This window comes from Xyrauchen texanus, chromosome 23 (assembly GCF_025860055.1).
Source record: "Xyrauchen texanus isolate HMW12.3.18 chromosome 23, RBS_HiC_50CHRs, whole genome shotgun sequence".
NCBI lineage: Eukaryota > Metazoa > Chordata > Actinopteri > Cypriniformes > Catostomidae > Xyrauchen > Xyrauchen texanus.
Genome location: NC_068298.1, coordinates 30117407 through 30138057, shown reverse-complemented (window position 1 = coordinate 30138057; position 20651 = coordinate 30117407). Strand labels below are relative to the sequence as shown.

Here is a 20651-nt window from a genome sequence, read left to right as displayed (position 1 = left end):
TGTCAAATGTGAAGAAAAAAAGTAATGCACACCTGGGATCTCATGAGGTTGTGTAACTAATGAGAGAATTTTCATTTTTGGGTGAACTATCCCCTTTAAGATTGTTAGTATAAATTGTAGTTGTAATAGGATCACACATGGCTTTCATTCCTTCCATTACCCCCAGTTTTACCCACAATAGACAATGAACTAAATCTAAACCTAAATCTTTAGTATTGGGCTGGCTTCCTGAATGCACATTACAGCTAAATTACGTTAGTTAAAGGGATAGTTTGCACCAAAATTACAATTTATTAGTGTACTCACTCTCATGCCAATCCAAACCTGTATGATTTTCTTCTGTGAAATGCAAAAGGTAAAAGCACCATAAAAGCGTACAAAATATAGCCCATACAACTCATGCACTATATTCCAACTCTTCTTTATCTATATGATGGTTGTGTGGGGACCAAACTGAAATTTAAATAGCGATTCACTGAAAATCTTGCTTGACAGCCATAGTCACCATTTACATTCAGTGTATGAAAAAGAACCGCTTTGACATTCTGCTATAAATGACAAATTTTGTGTTTCATGAACAAAATAAATTGATTAGGTATTTTGAAAGACATGAGGGTGAGTAAATGATGACAGAATCGTCATCTTTGAGCGAATTCTTTTAAGTGTAATGTACATTATACTGTACATGCATTATTGAAAAGAGACCAGACTGAACTTGAATTTGGGAAACCATCTCAAATATATTCTCTTCAGATATATTGCTTATTTCAGCATTTCTAACCTGTGTATTTTTGTGGTGTGTGCAGGTGATTTATTATGAGATAGGTTTTGTGGTTTGTGCCGCTCTGGGCCTGCTGTTCACCGTGCTGCTGCCACTGGTCGGGCTTCTCTTCTGTTTATGCCGCTGTTGTGATAACTGTGGAGGAGAGATGCACCAGAGGCAGAGGAAGAATGCAGAATGCCTTAGAGGACTGCTGACCACACTTCTACTCACATCCACCTTTATTATCACGTAAGTGTTTGTGTTTGTCTGAACGTGCATTTGTGCTTCTGTGCTTATACTGTATGTGCAGCATTTCAAGGTATCATAAGCACGAAGACGTGAAGGCTGCTCTACAAGGACTTTCAGCATTAAAGTTCCTTTTTGTGTCCAGTGATCAAATCAATATTATCAAGTTAATCTCTCTCTCCTATGGTATATTGAAGACAAGTGTACAGTTCAAGTAGAAATACTGCAAGATCAAACAAAAGCAGGAATTCCAGGACAGCAACGGCAAACTGAAGAGTGTGTTTGATGTTCCTGAGCTTTGTGAATTCAGCTGGCTGCTTCTTTATATAAGATTCTTTTGCACATGCATGGCTGCCTGGAGATGATCAACTGGGCATCTCTCATTGTTTATCAATTTTAACCTTCATGCCCGCTGATTCTAATGAAGCTCTAACATGGATCATTATGCACACTGCTCTCTTCAGGGTTATATTAAAAGGTTCAATTTCGTTTAAAGAGAGACAGGCACCACTCGGTTTCCTGGTGGGATGTTTTACTGAAAATGGGACATTTGTTCTACAGTGCTCCTGAAAAGACCCTTATTGGGGGTAGAGTGATTTTCGTGATTATAGAAGAGCCCTTGGGTTGAAGTAGCTCCATGGTTGAAGGTTACGACATTTTGATGTTTTTGGAGAGATGCTTGAAAAGATTGCTTTGTGAAGAGCTCTTGAGTCGAGCTGTTAATATTCCTTAGTGATGGGGTGATCCAGTACAATGTTATTGAATTTCATTGAGCAGTCTGCTCTTGTCATTTACGTTTTATACTTACTCAGACCATTTAGTTCTGAGCGCTGTGCTGTTTTCTCATAAAACACTGGGCATAATTTAAGCATGATGAATAATTAAAGAAGTGACCCCATTATGACAAGAATGTTCCTTATTAGTGCCTTTTTGCTTTTAGGAGAAAAGCGGCATTTCTTAGGGATACTGTCAACCAAGTCATGAACACAGTGGTGTGATGGCAACATAAAAGCTTGGGGCGTGAATGATTTTTAATCCTAATTTTTATTTTCCCTGTCTATCAGTTTTTCTTTTGGACCATTGAGACCAAACGTCTAGCATTCAGGTATCTGCAAGTAGTTAAAGATAATTCGACTTCATTTGTTTGACTAATTTGCCATTTGAATAAAGGCAAATCATTGTTTAGCATTTAGCATGTTAGCCTCGACTTTCGTGGTCTGTCCTAAATATGCAGTTGAACTTTTTTTTTAATTGTTGTTTTAATGTTTTATGTTGTGTCTTACTGTGTATACAGTGTCAGATCACCATGTGTTGTTGAGCTAAAAATAGATGCTATTGTCATTAATTACAAATGACTGCTCACACAAGTGTGTTTTCGTTCCAGGGAAGGCCACCCTTTAAAACATAATGCTACCCCTTCAAAAATTGAGAGTTCATTGCAAATTTGCTGCAAACTTGAAGCAAATTTGCTACTGATAATATACATATGCAAATGAGCTTTGCAGCAAACTTGCGGCAAATTGTCAATTGTTGCCAAAGGTTTAATAGAGGTTCACCACTACCGGTGAAGAGCTGCAAATGTAGCTGAATAAAGAACTCTCCCACATAATGATGAGGCTTCACTATTCCATTTATTATACACTCCTGCATAGAAAAATAGCAGACAGTATCAGACATCTTTTCTGTGCATGTCTGGCTGTGCCTCTTATTAACGCAGGGTTACTGCAAAAGAGAACAAGACCGGACATCGTCTCGACTTTACTCTCAAGATCACACATGACATAACACAATTTGATCAATATTGACATTTTGTCCATACTAAACAATTTATATATTGTATACAAATAAAAAGACAGCATTATAAACCTATAAATGTCCAAAAAAAAATTAAAAGAAAAGAAAATACAAAACAATGAATTGTACTTGTGATCATGTGACCCCAGGCCTGCACCACAATGCTAAATTATTAAATAAACGTCCTTTTAAAATAAAATACCCCAGGTTTAGTAAAATAAAATATAGTAAAATAATAACTAAAATGGCTTAAATGCAAATTTGCAGCAAGTTTGTGGCTAGTTTAGATTTTTGTAAAGATTATTGAAATCTTGTTTACATCCATCTTTAATCCCTTCTAGCAACAGTTGAAAGAAACATTGATCATGAATTTTTCATTGACATGGATAAGATGTCAGGGTTTTCATATTTTTAAATTGATAGATTATGTAATTAGTGGTGTTTGCTAAGACAAGCGTCACTTAATAATACACACAATAATGCTCTTATTTTTTTAAGAGAGAAAACTTGCGTTGAACATCATACAGATTTTTGCTGGGTTTATTTGACATTGTTCCTGTAAAGAAAATATGTTCAAGGTGTTCACTCTTAAGTCATCTTAAAAAGAACCAGGCTAAATAAATAACAAATACAGTGAAACATAGAGGGTGAGAAAAAACTGATTCACACACCTTCACATTGTATCTGTTCACTGTGTAGCTGTTTTAGTCCACTTTGTGATAGGCTCTCAGCCCTTTTTTAATCATATTTTGTATTTCTTTGGAACCAAATAATAAGTAAAAAAATGTATTACTGAAATATATTTTTGTATTATAACAACAATAATAATAATAATTATTATTATTATTATAAAACAGTTTATTTAATGAATTCTTAGCTTATTGCAGCATTGATTTGCAGTTAAACTTATATACCTTTCAGTTTTTTACTTTGAACTTTTATTTTGGCAGAACACTGAAGGAAGACATTTGTTTGTAATTGAGTTGGCAATAGCATTTTTAAGCTTTGTATCCACTCTTCTGTCCACAAAACCCCACTGTTATGAGGTTACTTCAGATTTGGATGGTAACTTCAGACTGGACAAGCATATTTGGAATTAGGCAAATGTGCAGTCAGTGAATCTAGAGCACTGTAAATATAACTTAGGTGTACAGAGAAAAGAGCTATGGGCATACAGAAGTGCAACATGCAGACTATTTATTTATTTAATTAAATCGCAGCCCTTGCAGTTTGATAATCGTACTATGTCATATCGTGATTCCGCTTTTATTTTGATTAATCGTTCTGCCCTAACAGCACCACCCATAACACCCTTTCATTGTGGTGGTGAGTTTTCCACAGGCAAGGACCACTTATACTTTTGTCCAAAAAAAACAACAAAATAATTATATTAAGCTGTGGTATTTACATTGAGCTCTTTTTTGAGGGGCTGACTTTTATTTAGCCCTGGTTGGAATGAGAATGAGTATAGACCCAGCTGCTGTTCAGAAGGAGTGTGGTGCCCAGGGTATCGAAGTTCCCCAGTGCTGATGCTCCTCTGACAACCCTTGGGCTCAGCTTGCAAAGATGGCCTGTCAAATCCAATACAGTAGAGAATGTGTGCCCACATGGCATCCAGAAACAATACATTTGCAGAATACAGGGCTGAACAAGAAGCTTATAATAAATATTTATTTGTAAAGGTATCAGAGAATAATGTGGGTGTTCTTCAACTTCTGTCAATTTCATGTCCTATGGGTTGATTTTTATTAAAATATTAATAGATTTCAATTATATATATATATATATATATATATATATATATATATATATATATATATATATATATATACAGTGGGTACGGCAAGTATTCAGACCCCTTAAATTTTTCACTCTTTGTTATATTGCAGCCATTTGCTAAAATCATTTAAGTTCATTTTTTTTCCTCATTATTGTACACACAGCACCCCATATTGACAGAAAAACACAGAATTGTTGACATTTTTGCACATTTATTAAAAAAGAAAAACTGAAATATCACATGGTCCTAAGTATTCAGACCCTTTGTTCAGTATTTAGTAGAAGCACCGCTTTTGATCTAATACAGCCATGAGTCTTTCTGGGAAAGATGCAACAAGTTTTTCACATCTGGATTTGGGTATCCTCTGCCATTCCTCCTTGCAGATCCTCTCCAGTTCTGTCAGGTTGGATGGTAAACGTTGGTGGACAGCCATTTTCAGGTCTCTCCAGAGATGCTCAATTGGGTTTAAGTCAGGGCTCTGGCTGGGCCATTCAAGAACAGTCACGGAGTTGTTGTGAAGCCACTCCTTCGTTATTTTAGCGGTGTGCTTAGGGTCATTGTCTTGTTGGAAGGTGAACCTTCAGCCCAGTCTGAGGTCCAGAACACTCTGGAGAAGGTTTTCGTCCAGGATATCCCTGTACTTGGCCGCATTCATCTTTCCCTCGATTGCAACCAGTCGTCCTGTCCCTGCAGCTGAAAAACACCCCCACAGCATGATGCTGCCACCACTATGCTTCACTGTTGAGACTGTATTGGACAGGTGATGAGCAGTGCCTGGTTTTCTCCACACATACCGCTTAGAATTAAGGCCAAAAGTTCTATCTTGGTCTCATCAGACCAGAGAATCTTATTTATCACCATCTTGGAGTCCTTCAGGTGTTTTTTAGCAAACTCCATGCAGGCTTTCATGTGTCTTGTACTGAGGAGAGGCTTCCGTCGGGCCACTCTGCCATAAAGCCCCGACTGGTGGATGGCTGCACTGATGGTTGACTTACTACAACTTTCTCCCATCTCCCGACTGCATCTCTGGAGCTCAGCCACAGTGATCTTTGGGTTCTTCTTTACCTCTCTCACCAAGGCTCTTCTCCCCGATAGCTCAGTTTGGCGGACGGCCAGCTCTAGGAAGGGTTCTGGTCGTCCCAAACGTCTTCCATTTAAGGATTATGGAGGCCACTGTGCTCTTATGAACCTTAAGGGCAGCAGAAATTTTTTTGTAACCTTGGCCAGATCTGTGCCTTGCCACAATTCTGTCTCTGAGCTCTTCAGGCAGTTCCTTTGACCTCATGATTCTCATTTGCTCTAACATGCACTGTGAGCTGTAAGGTCTTATATAGACAGGTGTGTGGCTTTCCTAATCAAGTCCAATCAGTATAATCAAACACAGCTGGACTCAATTGAAGGTGTAGAACCATCTCAAGGATGATCAGAAGAAATGGACAGCACCTGAGTTAAATATATGAGTGTCACAGCAAAGGGTCTGAATACTTAGGACCATGTGATATTTCAGTTTTTCTTTTTTAATAAATGTGCAAAAATGTCAACAATTCTGTGTTTTTCTGTCAATATGGGGTGCTGTGTGTACAATAATGAGAAAAAAAATGAACTTAAATGATTTTAGCAAATGGCTGCAATATAACAAAGAGTGAAACATTTAAGGGGGTCTGAATACTTTCCGTACCCACTGTATATATATATATATATATATATCACTTTAAAACTGACTTTGATTAAAACATTTTGGTGGTACTTTTCAAATGTCTTTTGTGTATAGATTATGTTTTATAATATTATTAGTAATATTAAACTATGAAAATGAAGCTATAAGTTTGCTAAATAAGGCAAAAAGTGTACAAATTATTTAATTGTGTGTATTGGATGCAAAAAAATATTTTCAGTCTGAAATTTAACATTTTATAAACATTATCACATTAATTTCCACCATAGTATTCTATTCAACACAATACAGAATTTGAGATGTGCTGGAAAGGATGCAAACTGTAGTTAAAGTTGTACATACACTGTTGGACATTGTAAGTAGACAAAATTATAAAAATAGTGACAGTTTGAAAAAGGCTTTAAGTTCACAGTGCTAAAAGTGCCCAAATTGAACACCCATACAATTTTTTTTTTCCGTAGTGTCTATTTGCACCTTGGTGTAAATAGCATCTGCCTTTTATTTTTCATTTAAAATTATTCATTAAACTTAACATAAACTGTGGTGAAAAATTTCAAACAGCACAATTCGCAACAGCGTTCAGTGTACATCACATAAATCAAAACTGGTTAATTTGTCAAAGTTGGCAAGCCTTAAAAATACATGTGCATGATCAACAAAGGTGCAGTGACGATGCAGCAGTGTCCTTTTGGGCATGTGATAGTTCCCTTGACTAGCCAGAAACATTCTTATTCAGTCCCATTGGGCCTTCCTTATTGTTGAGCCCTGCAATAATTTGTGCTGTTAACTGACAGTATAGCCAATTATTACTCCGCTCACTGTTGGTATTACGATCCATAGATAGATCATGATTGGATCGTGGGAGCAAATCTTTGCAGGCGAAAGCATGTGCTAATGCTTGCATTTTTGCATTTGAGTTTGCAGCATGTTTGTGTGAGCTATGACAGGTTGAACATCTGGCCATCCAGCCCTGACTGTACAGAGTACAGTGTGTGCATGTGTGTGCACAGATCTTGACTGAAAGATTGTATGATTTAGAGGACACATAGCCTTTCAAGGTTTTTGATTTATGTAGAAATAATTCCAAGGTTTGGTGATGTGTGTAGTCTACGGTTATAAAGTGTATTTCAAAGGCTGTCAATTTAACATGTTATTACAGTGTGATTAATTATATAAAAATAATGTTGTAAGAAATTAACGCAGTAACCATACTTAAATTCTGTAGGCTTGTAAGACATTTTTCTACCAGTGGAGCAAGTTTTAAAAACCAGCTTCATGTCGCCGTCAGCAAGGGGCAGTAAGCACACCTCCAGCTGTATAACTAGCAAATTAGCCAGTGATAGGCTTATGTTCAATGATATGGAAATAAAACAAACATTATATTGACTTGTATAGCCACTTTTCTATTGCCTAATCACTTCTCTGCCATTAAAATGTAATGTCTTTGAATTATCAAAATTATTATTTTTATTATATTTATCATATTGCATTAATCATTATTTTATTTATTGAATTATGTTTATTTTGGGGCCTTTCTCCGCAAATATTGATATATGAGTAATTGCGATTAATTTGATTAATCAGCATATTGTGTAATTCATTCTTTAAAAAATATATATAATTGATTGACAGCTCTAGTATTTTACTAAAGCGATAAGCTAATTGAGTCTTCGAGCATAGCGCTTCCAGTTAGAATTTTGATCTGGAATTATTCATTAAATAAATTAATTTAGGCCTGAGGATTGACTATACAGTATTTAGTTATGAGAATGTGTGTGTTTTTATAAAAGCGAAACCATGGTTACGATAACAGATTTGTCCTGACCTGACTCTGCGTCAGTCCTTCCACGCGAGCGTTTGTGCGTGTTCATATTTTCAGTAGTCATATGGTAGTACGCCTCTCCTTTACATGGACATCTACAGTTGTCTGTGTAGTTGGACATTCTTCTGTGTATTTGAAGGGTTACACATCCAGTACGTTATTGTAGTTTGTATTCAAAGCAGCCTTTGAATAGCACCATTGTCAGATACAACTGTCCTCAATCTATTATGCACAAATGAAAGTCATACACTGGCAAGAGTCTGATCTGTCAATTTGGATCAAAAATAGTAAATATTTGACATGCAATTATCTACACCTTTATAATATTTTGGCGGAACAGAAGAAAGAGTGAGAGAGCTTTGAGATAGAGAGCTTTGGTTGTGTGCTTAATCATATGTTGTGTTGGGTTTTGTCCTCCTTCTGTCCTCCACATAAATGGAAAAGAGAAATGATTATCTCACACTTCAATTACCCGCCTGTTCTGGCCTACTTACACTGCACGCACATGGGCCTCGGTGCTTGTATTTCCACTAATATATCCAAGTCATAGCTTATGGGAACTTAAAAGCAACATTTGACTATCTCTGGTATAATAAAGCACTTAACAGCCAGCAGCCTAATTTGACACTTAGACTTATAACATTAACGCTGACAGTTTACCTTTGCAACCATACAGTATATGTTTACCAGTCAAATGTTTGGACACACCTACTAATTAATTTTTTTTTACTATTTTCTCCATTCTATGTAGAATAATATTAAGGTCATCAAAACTATGAAATTACACACATGTACAGGAAATATGCAGTGACCAAATAGCGTGTTAAACAAATAAATACTGTTTTCTCTCTCATTTTGTAGCAATGGCAGTTTGACACTTAAAATACATATTGGATTTACACATTTAAAAACCTTTCTATCCAGCCTCCCAAAATAGAGCACTAACTAATCCTCATTTTCCAGTCGACAGTGGCTCTCTTTGTCTGGGTCAGGAGCTTGGCTGTGACTTTGTGGTAGGCCGATCACATTACAGGTCTGCTGAGCACAGGGTAACCAGCAAGCGTGCTTTGTAAACAACAGAGGAATGAACGTCACGTGAGAGTTAGGACATTTCAAAAAGCAATACAGCGCTGGGCAGAAGCAATGATTTAAAGTTAAAAAACTTTTTAATTTTCGATTTGTTTCTTACACAAATGTATTGATTTGGTTCAGAAGACTTTAATTGATCAACTGGAGTTATGTGGATTACTTTTATGCTGGCTAAATGAGCCTTTTGGACCATCAAACAACCAGCAGCCTGATGGCACCCGTTTACTTGCATTGTATGAACAAACTGAGCTGAAATCTGCTTGTAAAAATGTTCACTTCGGAAGGAAAGTCATACACATCTGGGATGGCTTAAAGGTAAGTAAATAATGAGAAGGTTAACTAACCTTTTAAGTCTCCTGATTTTTTTACCTGAGAAAACATGACAGTTTTATAGAGATCTCAACAAAGTCTTAAACTGGGCTCAAAGTTTGCATACAAAAGTGAAAGGTTTCAACATTTATCATAAAATTCACTATAGACCAAATTATGTGTGCATATTTTTATTTCTTCCCAGGAATCTTCGGAGAAATGTCTGAGACTAAGTACATAATTCAAACTTAGCTAAATTTAAGAGTTTTGAAAGAGCAACCTCAGTGCATAGATTTGGATTTTGGAAGTGCAGGAGGAATTTTGTACACTCAAACCCAAACAGAATGTCACAGGTTAAGCCAAAGTGACAGCTCAACAACTGTACAATGTCTCAAAAAATATTTATTCCCCATCTCTGGTGGCATCTTCAAGGCGAAGTGTCACACGTTGTTGCCACATTTATTTTGTGATATTGCACTTGATTGGTGCTGTTTCAAAACCGTTTTGGCAGATTCGTTTTTATCCAGTGGCATTTATTTCAAAAGTTTTTTGCTAAAACTACTTATATTCTATTTTTTTTATACTCTCTCCTGGAATACTGTATTTGAGGTGCCCTACTGTGTGCAAAGTGTCAGGCATCTCAATGCCCTCTATGTGGAATGCACTTTGTCATCTTCAAAGCCTCTTTGTTCAGTGCCTGCTGTGTTTTCCCTGACCTTACAGAGCAGAGAAGATAGCATACTTACCGACACAAAGAGCAGACTGAGAGAGGCAGACATGGGGAATTATGAGGAGACAAAGAGGAAAAACAATGGGGCTTTGTAGCCAGCCACCCATTTTGATTCCTTGTCAGTCTGTGGTTTGATTCTGACCCTGAAATCATTCTGCAATGCCCACTATCTGCATATAAAGCTACAGCGTTTCATTGTGTTTGTGTGCATGTTTAAACTTTCAATGTCTCAAATGTTTTTGGAATATAAAAGAGACAGATATAGCAATACAGCATTATAGCAATACATCATTTCCAACAAAAAGTCTCACTTTTGGCGCCACTCTGTCGACATTTCACCTAGAAACTAGAACCAACATGTGCCCTTATGTTTAACAGCACTACCATCTTTGGCCACTGGGGGCAGTGATTTGCATTTTTGTATGCAAAGACCGATTTCGGGAGCAGAACTTTCAAGCTACTGTCGCTGAATTCACAGTGCGATTAGTCAATTCAAATCTTAAAATCTTTATGCAAATTACACAAGGCAACTCACGCTAACACAAAAGCTATGTTCCATTCCAAGATCATTTTAAACTGCACTGCTGCTGCTGGCAGACATTGTTTTTTTGTGTATCGGGCTGATCTACCTTTTGAAGCCCAGACTGTCAATGCAGTTCCATTTCTTTTAACTGTGGTCCAGACAGGAAGTATCTCACACTTCCACCTCGGACAGGAAGTTTTTCCATGTGCCCACAAATGTACACTGATCTGTGATATTTTATGTTGTTAGCTATGTTGGATTTAATCCTTCAGAAATCTGTTGAAACATTGATGCAGTCTGCTTCATTTGTACCCACACATTCATCTTTTTTATGGTGCAATTAAAGTCATACACAATACCAGCAGGGTGATTTACACAATTTGATGCAATATCACAAAATGTGTTCCTGCTTGCACTATTGTTGCATAAGTCTGTCATAGCTTTTGTCCCAGACTGCAGTGAAAGCATGATAGAAGATAGTTCTGCAAACCTTCACTGGCTCCCACAGCAGCCATGAGCACACAGAAAGAATAAACCCTAATTAGGATGCATGAATCATGAATAGGTTCTAATATAGGGCTTGTTTTCCCTTGAAGTGTCTCTTAGACTAATTAAGAAAAGCTCACAGTCACCCTAGTTTGAAGTGCTTTGCCAATTCTTTGAGACTAAAGCTCTTTTGGGTTTATTCACAAAGTTTGTATACACAAAAGCATGTATGAAGTGCTTGTCTTACTGTATACACCTGTAGCAATATGATGTTGCCAGTCAGTACTCAATGAAGGGATGGCTGAGTATGGGAATGTTGGATGCTCCCAAAGCAAAACAAACAAAGGGATCTTAACAGGACAGCACAGCCCCTAAAAGAACATATGACTTGTAATTGTATGAATATGCTGCCTCCTACTGGCTCTCTAGCTAACAGCTTTTATCCTCCACCCATTGTCTGTGCTACCTACATAACAATACAACAGTTGATGTTTGAGTAGAAGTAATCTAAAATATTATTATGTCTAGCTGCTCCACAAAATGTTTACTATAGCATGATATGTTCTTGGTTAAGTGGTAGTGGATTTCTGCTGTTTCTAACACTGTTTTTTCAATCTACAGGGCAGGGGTCCTTTGCGCCTATGCAGCCAATCAGAACCTGAGTTCTCAGTTGAAGAACATGAGGAGGCTCGTAAAGAATAACCTGAAAGACCTGCACACCTTCGCCAATCAGACCCCAGCAGTGAGTACTCCAAATTAAATGTTTACATTTCAAGCACTATAACACAGACAGACAGACTGATTGATACTAGTATAAATATTCTGATATAAATGATCAATGTTTCAAGTGTTCTAGAAAGACAAGTAATACGGTGGCATGTACTGTATGTGTCTCAGCATTGGAAAGTGAGATCCTGACAGTTAAATATATTGCTCTGTCATCTCTCTCAGCAAATTGATTACCTGATCTCTCAGTATGGCACTGTGAAGGATCATGTGCTTTATGACCTGGAGAGTAAGTATGCCATTGGTCATCTTGAGTTTTTCCTCTACAACATCAGTGGAATAGAAAAGGGTTTTTTGATGTGAGCACTGAATGAAGATGTTTTCTGCAGATGTAGGTTTGCTCTTGGGTGGAAGGATACATGAGGAGTTGGGGAAAGATGTGCAGCCTGCCCTTGATGTGGCACTCAGCATAGCCGGAAGTATGTCTCATCTCATCGCATTTCCTTCCTTACTAACTTCTTCCTTTTCTTAATGTTTTTCCTTCTTTTTTCTAAAAATTGTTCCTTACTTTCATAATTTCTTTCATTCTTTCTTCCTTATTTTTATTCCTTCCTTCCTTCTCTCTTTTTTTCCTTTCTTCATTCCTTCTTTTCTTGCTACCTTGCTTCTTTTTTCCAAAACTTTTTCCTTTCTTTCTTTCTTTCTTTAATTTCTCTGTTCCTTCTTTCTCTCTTCCTTTTTTCCTTTCTTCATTCCTTCTTTTCTGGCTTCCTTCTTTTTTCTAAAACTTTTTTCCTTTCTTTCTTTCATCCTTTCTTCCTTATTTTTATTCCTTCCTTCTCTCTTTTTTCCTTTCTTCATTCCTTCTTTTCTTGCTTCCTTGCTTCTTTTTTCCAAAACTTTTTCCTTTCTTTCTTTCTTTCTTTATTTCTTTCTTACTTTTTCTTGCTAAAACAAAACATACACCTCTCATAATTATTGTAAAATATCATATCACATGAATACAATATTGGTAATAATATACAACCCATTACTGTTGTTAGTGTCTTATTTCACTGTTTTTTCTTTGATTCGTTAGTCAAAGTGGAGAAAGCAACTAAAGGTAAATTATAAAAGCCCCCGACTGGCCCTTTTCCAGATCTATCTGTAACAGCATTGTGATTGTCTCCTTATTCTTTCCCACCAACACCTGGTCCAGTTACTCTCCCCGTGTGTTGTTGAATCATTTCCTGGTTCAAACTGCCCCTTCTTTGTTTTAAAACCAAGATGCCGGAAAGGTTATGAAATAAACAAAAGATATAACCTCAAGATGGATGATATTGTTTGGTACATTTTTTATTTAAAAAAGCATTTGTTGCATTATTTAGAACATGTTCCCTGGGTATTTGTACATCGTTGATACTTTCAGTGAGCCTGTTAGTAGTCTCTGTTTTTGAATGTTCTTTTGTGTATGTTTTTGCATTTGTCCCCTCTCTTAGCAATGCAGGACACTAAGGATGCTCTGGAGAATGTGAGTTTGACCTTGGAGACTTTGCAGGAAGGAACAGGCAAACTGCAGTCTAACCTGAGCATGGTGCGTGGCAGCCTTGGCAACGCCCTTAATGATCCTGTCTGCGCAGACTTGCGCTCAAATGCAGCGGAGATCTGTCAAAATATACGTAGTGCCCTTCCCAGGCTTGAAATCGCAGCCAACTACTCATCGGTATTTACATTTTTTCTCATCTTTCCTTTCAACATACAGTAGTGTCGACATTAACAAATATAGTTTTTAAAAGTAAAAAACACACACACACAAATATAATAACTGAATATATGTTTGCTTTTTTTTCAGTTGCCCGATGTGACTGACAAGTTAGACAAAGTGAATGAAGTCCTAAAGACTGATCTCAGACATATTGTCGAGAAGGTACATTGTTCCACATTTCCAGTTATAGACTTGCATAGATTTAGAACAAGATTGCAAAGAACAATCAGGATTACATATTACATGTTTCACATTTGAACATACTATTTGCTTAAAGTCAACATGAAAAGCAGTTTGTAGCCCATTTTACTTTCATAATCTGACGAATTTCTGAGTGAAACAGCATATTGAACAAGAAAACGGGACATCATTTTATTAGGAATTGACTGAATCGTGAAAAGATGGCATTACATACCAGGATGGTTCCAGGTGGTTGCAAGGGAGGGGTTGCAAAAGAGAAGTGATTTATGACATCAATCTACTGTAAAAGGAAAGTAATTTCAGGGATGGAGCAAGTTATTTCATTTTGATAAAAGATTAGAAAGACTTTTCTTTCCTTTGGAGTATTTGTGCACCGATAAATCATGCACATTAAGACCAGAAACATAAACATACATTTAAACAGTTAATAGCATCAGTTTTGATTACATGTTAACTTAAATGTACACATCTACTTTGTTTACCTCTACACCTTTTTGTCTGTGTCACGCAGGGGCTTGCATCATTCAATGACACTCCAACCATGGTAACAGAGCAAACCCGAAATGTTGCTGAGGGTGAGTTTAATGATAGAATCCAGATTAGAATTCAGATCTTTTATTTGGATTAGCCAGATATTTTTGGGGATGCTCAAATGTGTTATTGTGATTTAAAAAGGCAGCACAAGTGTGTGCAAATCAGAACGCAAGTGGCTTAAGGCACAATCTGAAAAGTTGCCATTCTTTTTTTTTCTTTATCCCCTTTTTCTCCCCAATTTGGAATGCCCAATTCCCACTACTTAGTATGTACTCATGGTGGCGGGGTTACTCGCCTCAATCTGGGTGATGGTGGACAAGTTTTAGTTGCCCCCGCTACCCTCCCTAGCAACCGGGCCAATTTGGTTGCTTAGGAGAACTGGCTGGAGTTACTCAGCACACCCTGGATTTGATCTCACAACTCCAGGGGTGGTAGTCAACGTCAATACTCGCTGAGCTACCCAGGCCCCCAGTTGGCATTCTTTTTAATAAAAAAATAAATAAAATAATTTCTTTTTTTTAAAGTGGTGCTCCTGTTTGAGACACTGAAAAACAGCGAGCTGCACCGCAACGATAAAAAACATCAGTAAAAAAACAATTGAAAAACAACCATCCATAATTTTTTAAAAAACAATATCCAATTAATATATCTATTAATCTATTTTTTATTTTTACAAAACCTGCACTAAAGAAATATGGTACTGTTGTGTCTGGTGTGTCCTGTAGGGGTCAAAGGTCTGCTGGATGACATTGGCTCTAACATCACCAATTTCCCCAAGCACTTCCCAGTTCACAGCTCTCTGACCAACTTCACCAAAATGATTACGCACACACACTCACAAATTGAGGACATCTACCCAAAGATTGATCAGTTGGACTTCTACAGGTACGTTTTAGGATTGGATATCTGGAATTTTTTTGTGAATGTGAATGTGACTGGTGATTAGACTCAGTCAAATACACTACATGGCCAAAAGTATGTGCGTTTAACTCCACACCCAAATCATTTCAAAACCATTGGCATTAATTGGGATGACAGCTTATATATACTCTTCTGGGAAGGCTTTCCACTATAGACAAAATTACTGACGTCACACCACAGGCAAACGTGCTTCTGTTTTCTTTCAAGCAACAGATTTCAATAGTGAATATGGGAAGTGCTGCAGTTTTAAAATCTTTAAAAATGAATTATATAATGTAATAAACTAATTATAACTTGATTCAACAGGCTTGTGTGATTATGTCAGACATGCAACAGGTTAAAGAAATCACATGCTCACACACTTAACACACTTCTAGAGCCTGAGAAATGTGGCATATGAAAATGAAAACTACCATCAGACATACACTATGCATCTTTACTGCTTAAATTATTAACCCACTTACAGTAAATAATAATAATTGACTTCAATATCATAATTTTCAATGTTCAGGCTTAATAACAGCCATTTTTTATTTAACAATTGTTACTTACTGCATTCAAAATAAGTGCAAAGACATAATTTTAGCAATACAGCATTATTTTTATTTGCATATCCTTTCACAAGCAGTAGATAATGCATGGTGATGGTGGAGTTGGGGGCCATTTCTTACCATTATACCTTCAATTGGTCTTGTTCATATAAGATCATCATTAGATCACATTTGGTCTCATATCAGTTACAGATGTTGGACTTTGGGCATTAAAAACAGCCTTTTGTGCTATTGTGCATACAAAGTTTTGCGATTTCTTTGTGAAAAGTTAAAATCCACAAACATGATGGATATTTAAAGAAGGAGAATCTCCAATAATCTGTAGGAAATGGGGTCAATCAACCCCATAAATTATTATGTTATTTTCTTATGCATTTTCCGCTCAATTTATGCAAAGCGCCCATTGAACGCCGCTCTTTTTTGGGGCATCCAAAAGAACCCAGAGGTGGCATGTTTATTTTTAAACAGTAACTTCATCTATGTGTTGGAATATGGCTGCAGGTATTTGCTCTCATTCTGACACAAGAGCATCAGTGATGTCATGCACTGACGTTGGGGTTCCCATCCCAAAGTTGTGCATTGGGATTCAGGTCTGGGCTTAGTGCAGGGCAGTTCTTCTAATCCAAACTCAGTATGGACTTCACTTTGTGCTTAGTGGCATTTTCATGCTGGAACAGAAAAGGGCGCTTTTCAAACTGTAGACAAAAAGTTGGAAGTGCACATTTCTCTATCATGTCATTGTCATAGCATTATATTAGTCTTTAGTGGTGGGCCTGGGTAGCTCAGCGAGTAAAGATGCTGACTACCACCCCTGGAGTCGTGAGTTTGAATCCAGGGTGTGCTGAGTGACTCCAGCTAGGTCTCCTAAGCAACCAAATTGGCCCGGTTGCTAGGGAGGATAGAGTCACATGGGGTAACCTCCTTGTGGTCACTATAATGTGGTTCTCGCTCTCGGTGGGGAACGTGGTGAGTTGTGCATGGATGCTGCGGAGAATATTGTGAAGCCTCCACACGTGTTAACGCACTCAACAAGTCATGTGAGCTGTGTGGGTTGACGGTCTCAGATGCGGCCGCAACTGAGATTCATCCGCCACCACCTGGATTGAGGCGAGTCACTACGCCACCATGAGGACTTAGAGCGCATTGGGAATTGGGCATTCCAAATTGGGGAGAAAAAGGGGAGGGGAAAATATTAGTCTTTAGTGAAATCAGGGGCCAAACTCATTGATTTAAACCCTATGTAACATAATGTTGCCCATGCAGTGTACCTTGACTAGTAAAAAGACAGTCACAAACACTCTCTTCTTTCTGTTCAAGCCAAACAAAAGTCCTTCACATCCTCTTGACAGGGTTCATAATGATTTTTTCTTTAGGTGGATCTGTTGTATTACTCTGTGCTGCATGGTGGTGCTCATCCTCACCTTCAATTTTTTGGGTCTGTTGTGCGGTATTCTGGGATTTGACAGACACACTTCCCCAACCACACGTGGCTGCGTCTCTAACACAGGAGGAAACCTGCTCATGGCGTGAGAATGACAATAATATCTAACTTCAAACCATGTGACCACACAACATGTCCCATTTTTGTTTGAGGATAAAACACCCTTTTCTGCACTCGTTTACACTCTTCCTGTGTCTCTCAGTGGTGTGGGCTTCAGCTTCCTGTTCTCCTGGGTGCTCATGGGTGTTATAACAGCATTGTTCATGGCAGGGGGGAATCTCGAGAAGCTTGTGTGTGAACCTTTCCAAACCAGACAGCTGTTCAAGGCAAGAGAATGGACATAGCATCTCACAGCACACATGATACATATAGTTGAGACTGGAGCTGTTTTTACTCCAATGGATATTTTTCTGGTTGGTTTTATTTTTGAAAGTCACTTTTTATATAGAAACATACATTATGTATTTAGCTACAAAAAAGATTCTGAACATTTCCACCTTTTTTAAGTCCTGGTCTCCTCTATATAGCAAAAGTTAAAGGGATTAATTGAACATGACCAGAAAGGTCTATGAGAAACAACTCAGGGGTGATAATGTTCTCAGAATTATGTTGTTGTATAGGTGTTTGACACTCCCAACCTGATCAACCCTGGCTGGAGAAACTTCATACCAGGATACCTGTACCATGACCCTGAAATGGATCTTACAGTGGATTCTCTCTACAGGTAACTCAGGCCTGTATTATATTACCTTTAAAACCAGTCATATCGGAGTGTGTATATTGGTACTCCCTGAACAATAATTACTGATGCTGGTTAATCCTGTTATGCGATACCTTGAATATGCTTTTATGTAATTTAAGGAAATATTTCTATTAAAGGGTAAACCAGACTTTCAGAAATAAGTTCAGGTACTTAAATTGTATTCATTATAACTTGATTATTCAAAGAATATTCATACACAGAATATCAAGAATATTTCCTTCATATCTAATACTGTACCTTATGAACTTAATTATGTTGGCTTGACAAAGTCAACATACTGTAATTCTACAAAAGTTGTTTAGGGGTTTTTCAAAATCCTAAACGGAGATAAAAATATCTGACTGTAAAAATGTTTAACTCCTAGAGCTTTCAATCCACCAGTCTCGGCACAGACCTGCAGACTGTGCTGAAATACAGTAGTACACATAGTGCTATGCATTTTATATCAGATCAGACTTGTGGTTTTCACTCAACAGACGATAAAAAATCTGAAACATTTTATAGACTTATTGTATAGTTTACGGCATGTTGGAATTACCATAATTACGAGATTCCGACATGTAAAAAGTGCTCATGTTTTCGTAGAGCGTGTAATTATAACTTGTAAACTCAGAGTTCTATGAATGCTCCGACTTGACAGTCGTGACGTCATATGAAAAGAACCAGTATGGTAGTGGCCTCAATAGTTGAAGGTAGTGAACATATTTCTGTTTAATATGCTATTTTATTATGCCAATGATGCCTGGAGCATTTCTTAAACATTTTGCAAAAACATATAGAGGTGAATTAATGAAGTTATAAGCATTTTACTGTAATCAACAGCAAAGCCGTGTTGGCGTTATAAGTGTTGCCTTATCAACAAATAACTTTTGGGGTCTGAGGACGTGAACGACTCCGAGTAGAACCTCTGAGTTCCCATCTCATAATTACAGTAATTCCGTCATGTTGTGAATGCACCATTATGGGCCAATGGAATGCTCGGTAATTCAAACTCCAACTGTCAAAAATTCTGTTGTAAACAAACCAAGGCCTTAAGCCGGTCGCACACAGGATGAGAAGCACCACCCCGCATCGCAACTAGGAGACGGCACAGGTATCAAACATGGGGCACGTCAATGCGGTTCAAGTTAAATGTGTAAATAACACAAACCGATTAGTGGCAGACCCGCTCTACCACCTGAGCCACAGCCACCTATAAATATGTTAAAATATGTTCTTTGATCATAATCTTGACCCATCATTTTGGAGATTTCGGTGCCCCCATTTAAGTATATAGGAGCTGCACTGGCATGACTGGAAATAGTCTTCTGGTGCCTTTCCAAAGATGGCCGACCTATCTATGATCGATCTATCCATCCATCCATCTATTGGTTTATCTGACTATTTATGTGACAGCTAGCTAGCTATTTGTCTTACTGTAATATTAGTTTAACCAACAAATGTAAATATTTTAAAACTGGTTAAAACTGTCACACTTGGTCAAGCCAACATCTTTGTCTTGACAAACTTTTCCTATCTAGTTCTTATTGATGTTTGTGCTGTTGTTTCCCACCCAAATTATTTCACTTCCTGGAGGATGTTGTGATTAAGGAAATTACTTTTGTTAGCTACAGCGCATTTATGAAAGACTAACTGGATTGAAAGTGATGTTGAGATCAGAATATTGAGGGAAAATCTGTGAATGTATAACCATTTAAAGCAATATTCCCAATAAAACACATTTACAGTAGATTGAAAAATTTTGATTGGGGAAAGATAAGAATCAAGAAAACATTTTTTTTTTCTTTAATACTACTTAAAATAATAAATAAAAATGAAAATAAATGTTGATTTCATCACATTGAATGTCGGGGAGTGCAGAGAAGGGTTTGGTCCGGAGGCAGGGTCTGTCAATCGCACTTGTTTCCGCGTGTAACCATGGTTACTTTAAACCCAAGTAATTTTCTTCCAAGGGAAGGTTAAGGTTAGGTTTAGGGGTAAGGGTTAATATAGTTTGTCTGTGGGACTCTTAAGTAAACACAATAAACACACTGCAGTATCCACATACTGTATGTTAGTATTTAAATATGGGTGCAAATAGTATCTGACACTATTTACGCGAGGGTGCAGTTAGTGTCTACCGTTATTTGCACCAGGGTTTGTGGGGCAAATAATATTTTCCACTTTTTATACTGGGTGTAAATAGCATATATCATTATTTGCACCAGGGAGCAAATAGCATCTGCTTAAAATAAAACTGAGTAAAATTATTCCAATATATGTTCAAATTTGGGGGCTTAATATTTTTTATCCAATATTTTAAGATGTATAGAATGGGTGCATGAAAATATACTGCATATAACAATTCAACGTATGAATGTTAAATATATATTGAAAATGTATTTGTCTTAAAGCAATACATAAATGTGACGTTAAGAGGGAATTGTCAGTGTCCTTTAAAATCCAGCAGATGGCAGCACAGAAGAGAATTGTGTTGATGGTGCTGCTAAATTTATGAACCAATTAGAGGCAAAGGCAGCTAAAAGCCTATAAGCCAAACGAAAGCCAGAAAAT

The 20651-nt window shown here is 37.3% G+C and overlaps 1 protein-coding gene across 8 annotated transcripts in view; it reads left to right on the top strand.

Moving 5' to 3' along the window:
• Nucleotides 1–20651, top strand: part of LOC127663017 (prominin-1-A) — a 105113-nt gene that overhangs the window by 63609 nt on the left and 20853 nt on the right. For 5 of the 8 annotated variants that reach the window (XM_052154404.1, XM_052154397.1, XM_052154399.1 and 2 more), the window contains exons 4-15: nucleotides 807–1012; nucleotides 11839–11959; nucleotides 12169–12232; nucleotides 12333–12422; nucleotides 13022–13045; nucleotides 13422–13645; nucleotides 13775–13849; nucleotides 14400–14463; nucleotides 15148–15307; nucleotides 17268–17420; nucleotides 17538–17661; nucleotides 17956–18059. In XM_052154404.1, the coding sequence (XP_052010364.1) occupies nucleotides 807–1012; nucleotides 11839–11959; nucleotides 12169–12232; nucleotides 12333–12422; nucleotides 13022–13045; nucleotides 13422–13645; nucleotides 13775–13849; nucleotides 14400–14463; nucleotides 15148–15307; nucleotides 17268–17420; nucleotides 17538–17661; nucleotides 17956–18059 (1409 nt within the window). The remainder of the gene's footprint in view (nucleotides 1–806; nucleotides 1013–11838; nucleotides 11960–12168; nucleotides 12233–12332; nucleotides 12423–13021; nucleotides 13046–13421; nucleotides 13646–13774; nucleotides 13850–14399; nucleotides 14464–15147; nucleotides 15308–17267; nucleotides 17421–17537; nucleotides 17662–17955; nucleotides 18060–20651) is intronic. The other 3 variants (XM_052154401.1, XM_052154400.1, XM_052154403.1) reach the window with 1 other exon arrangement.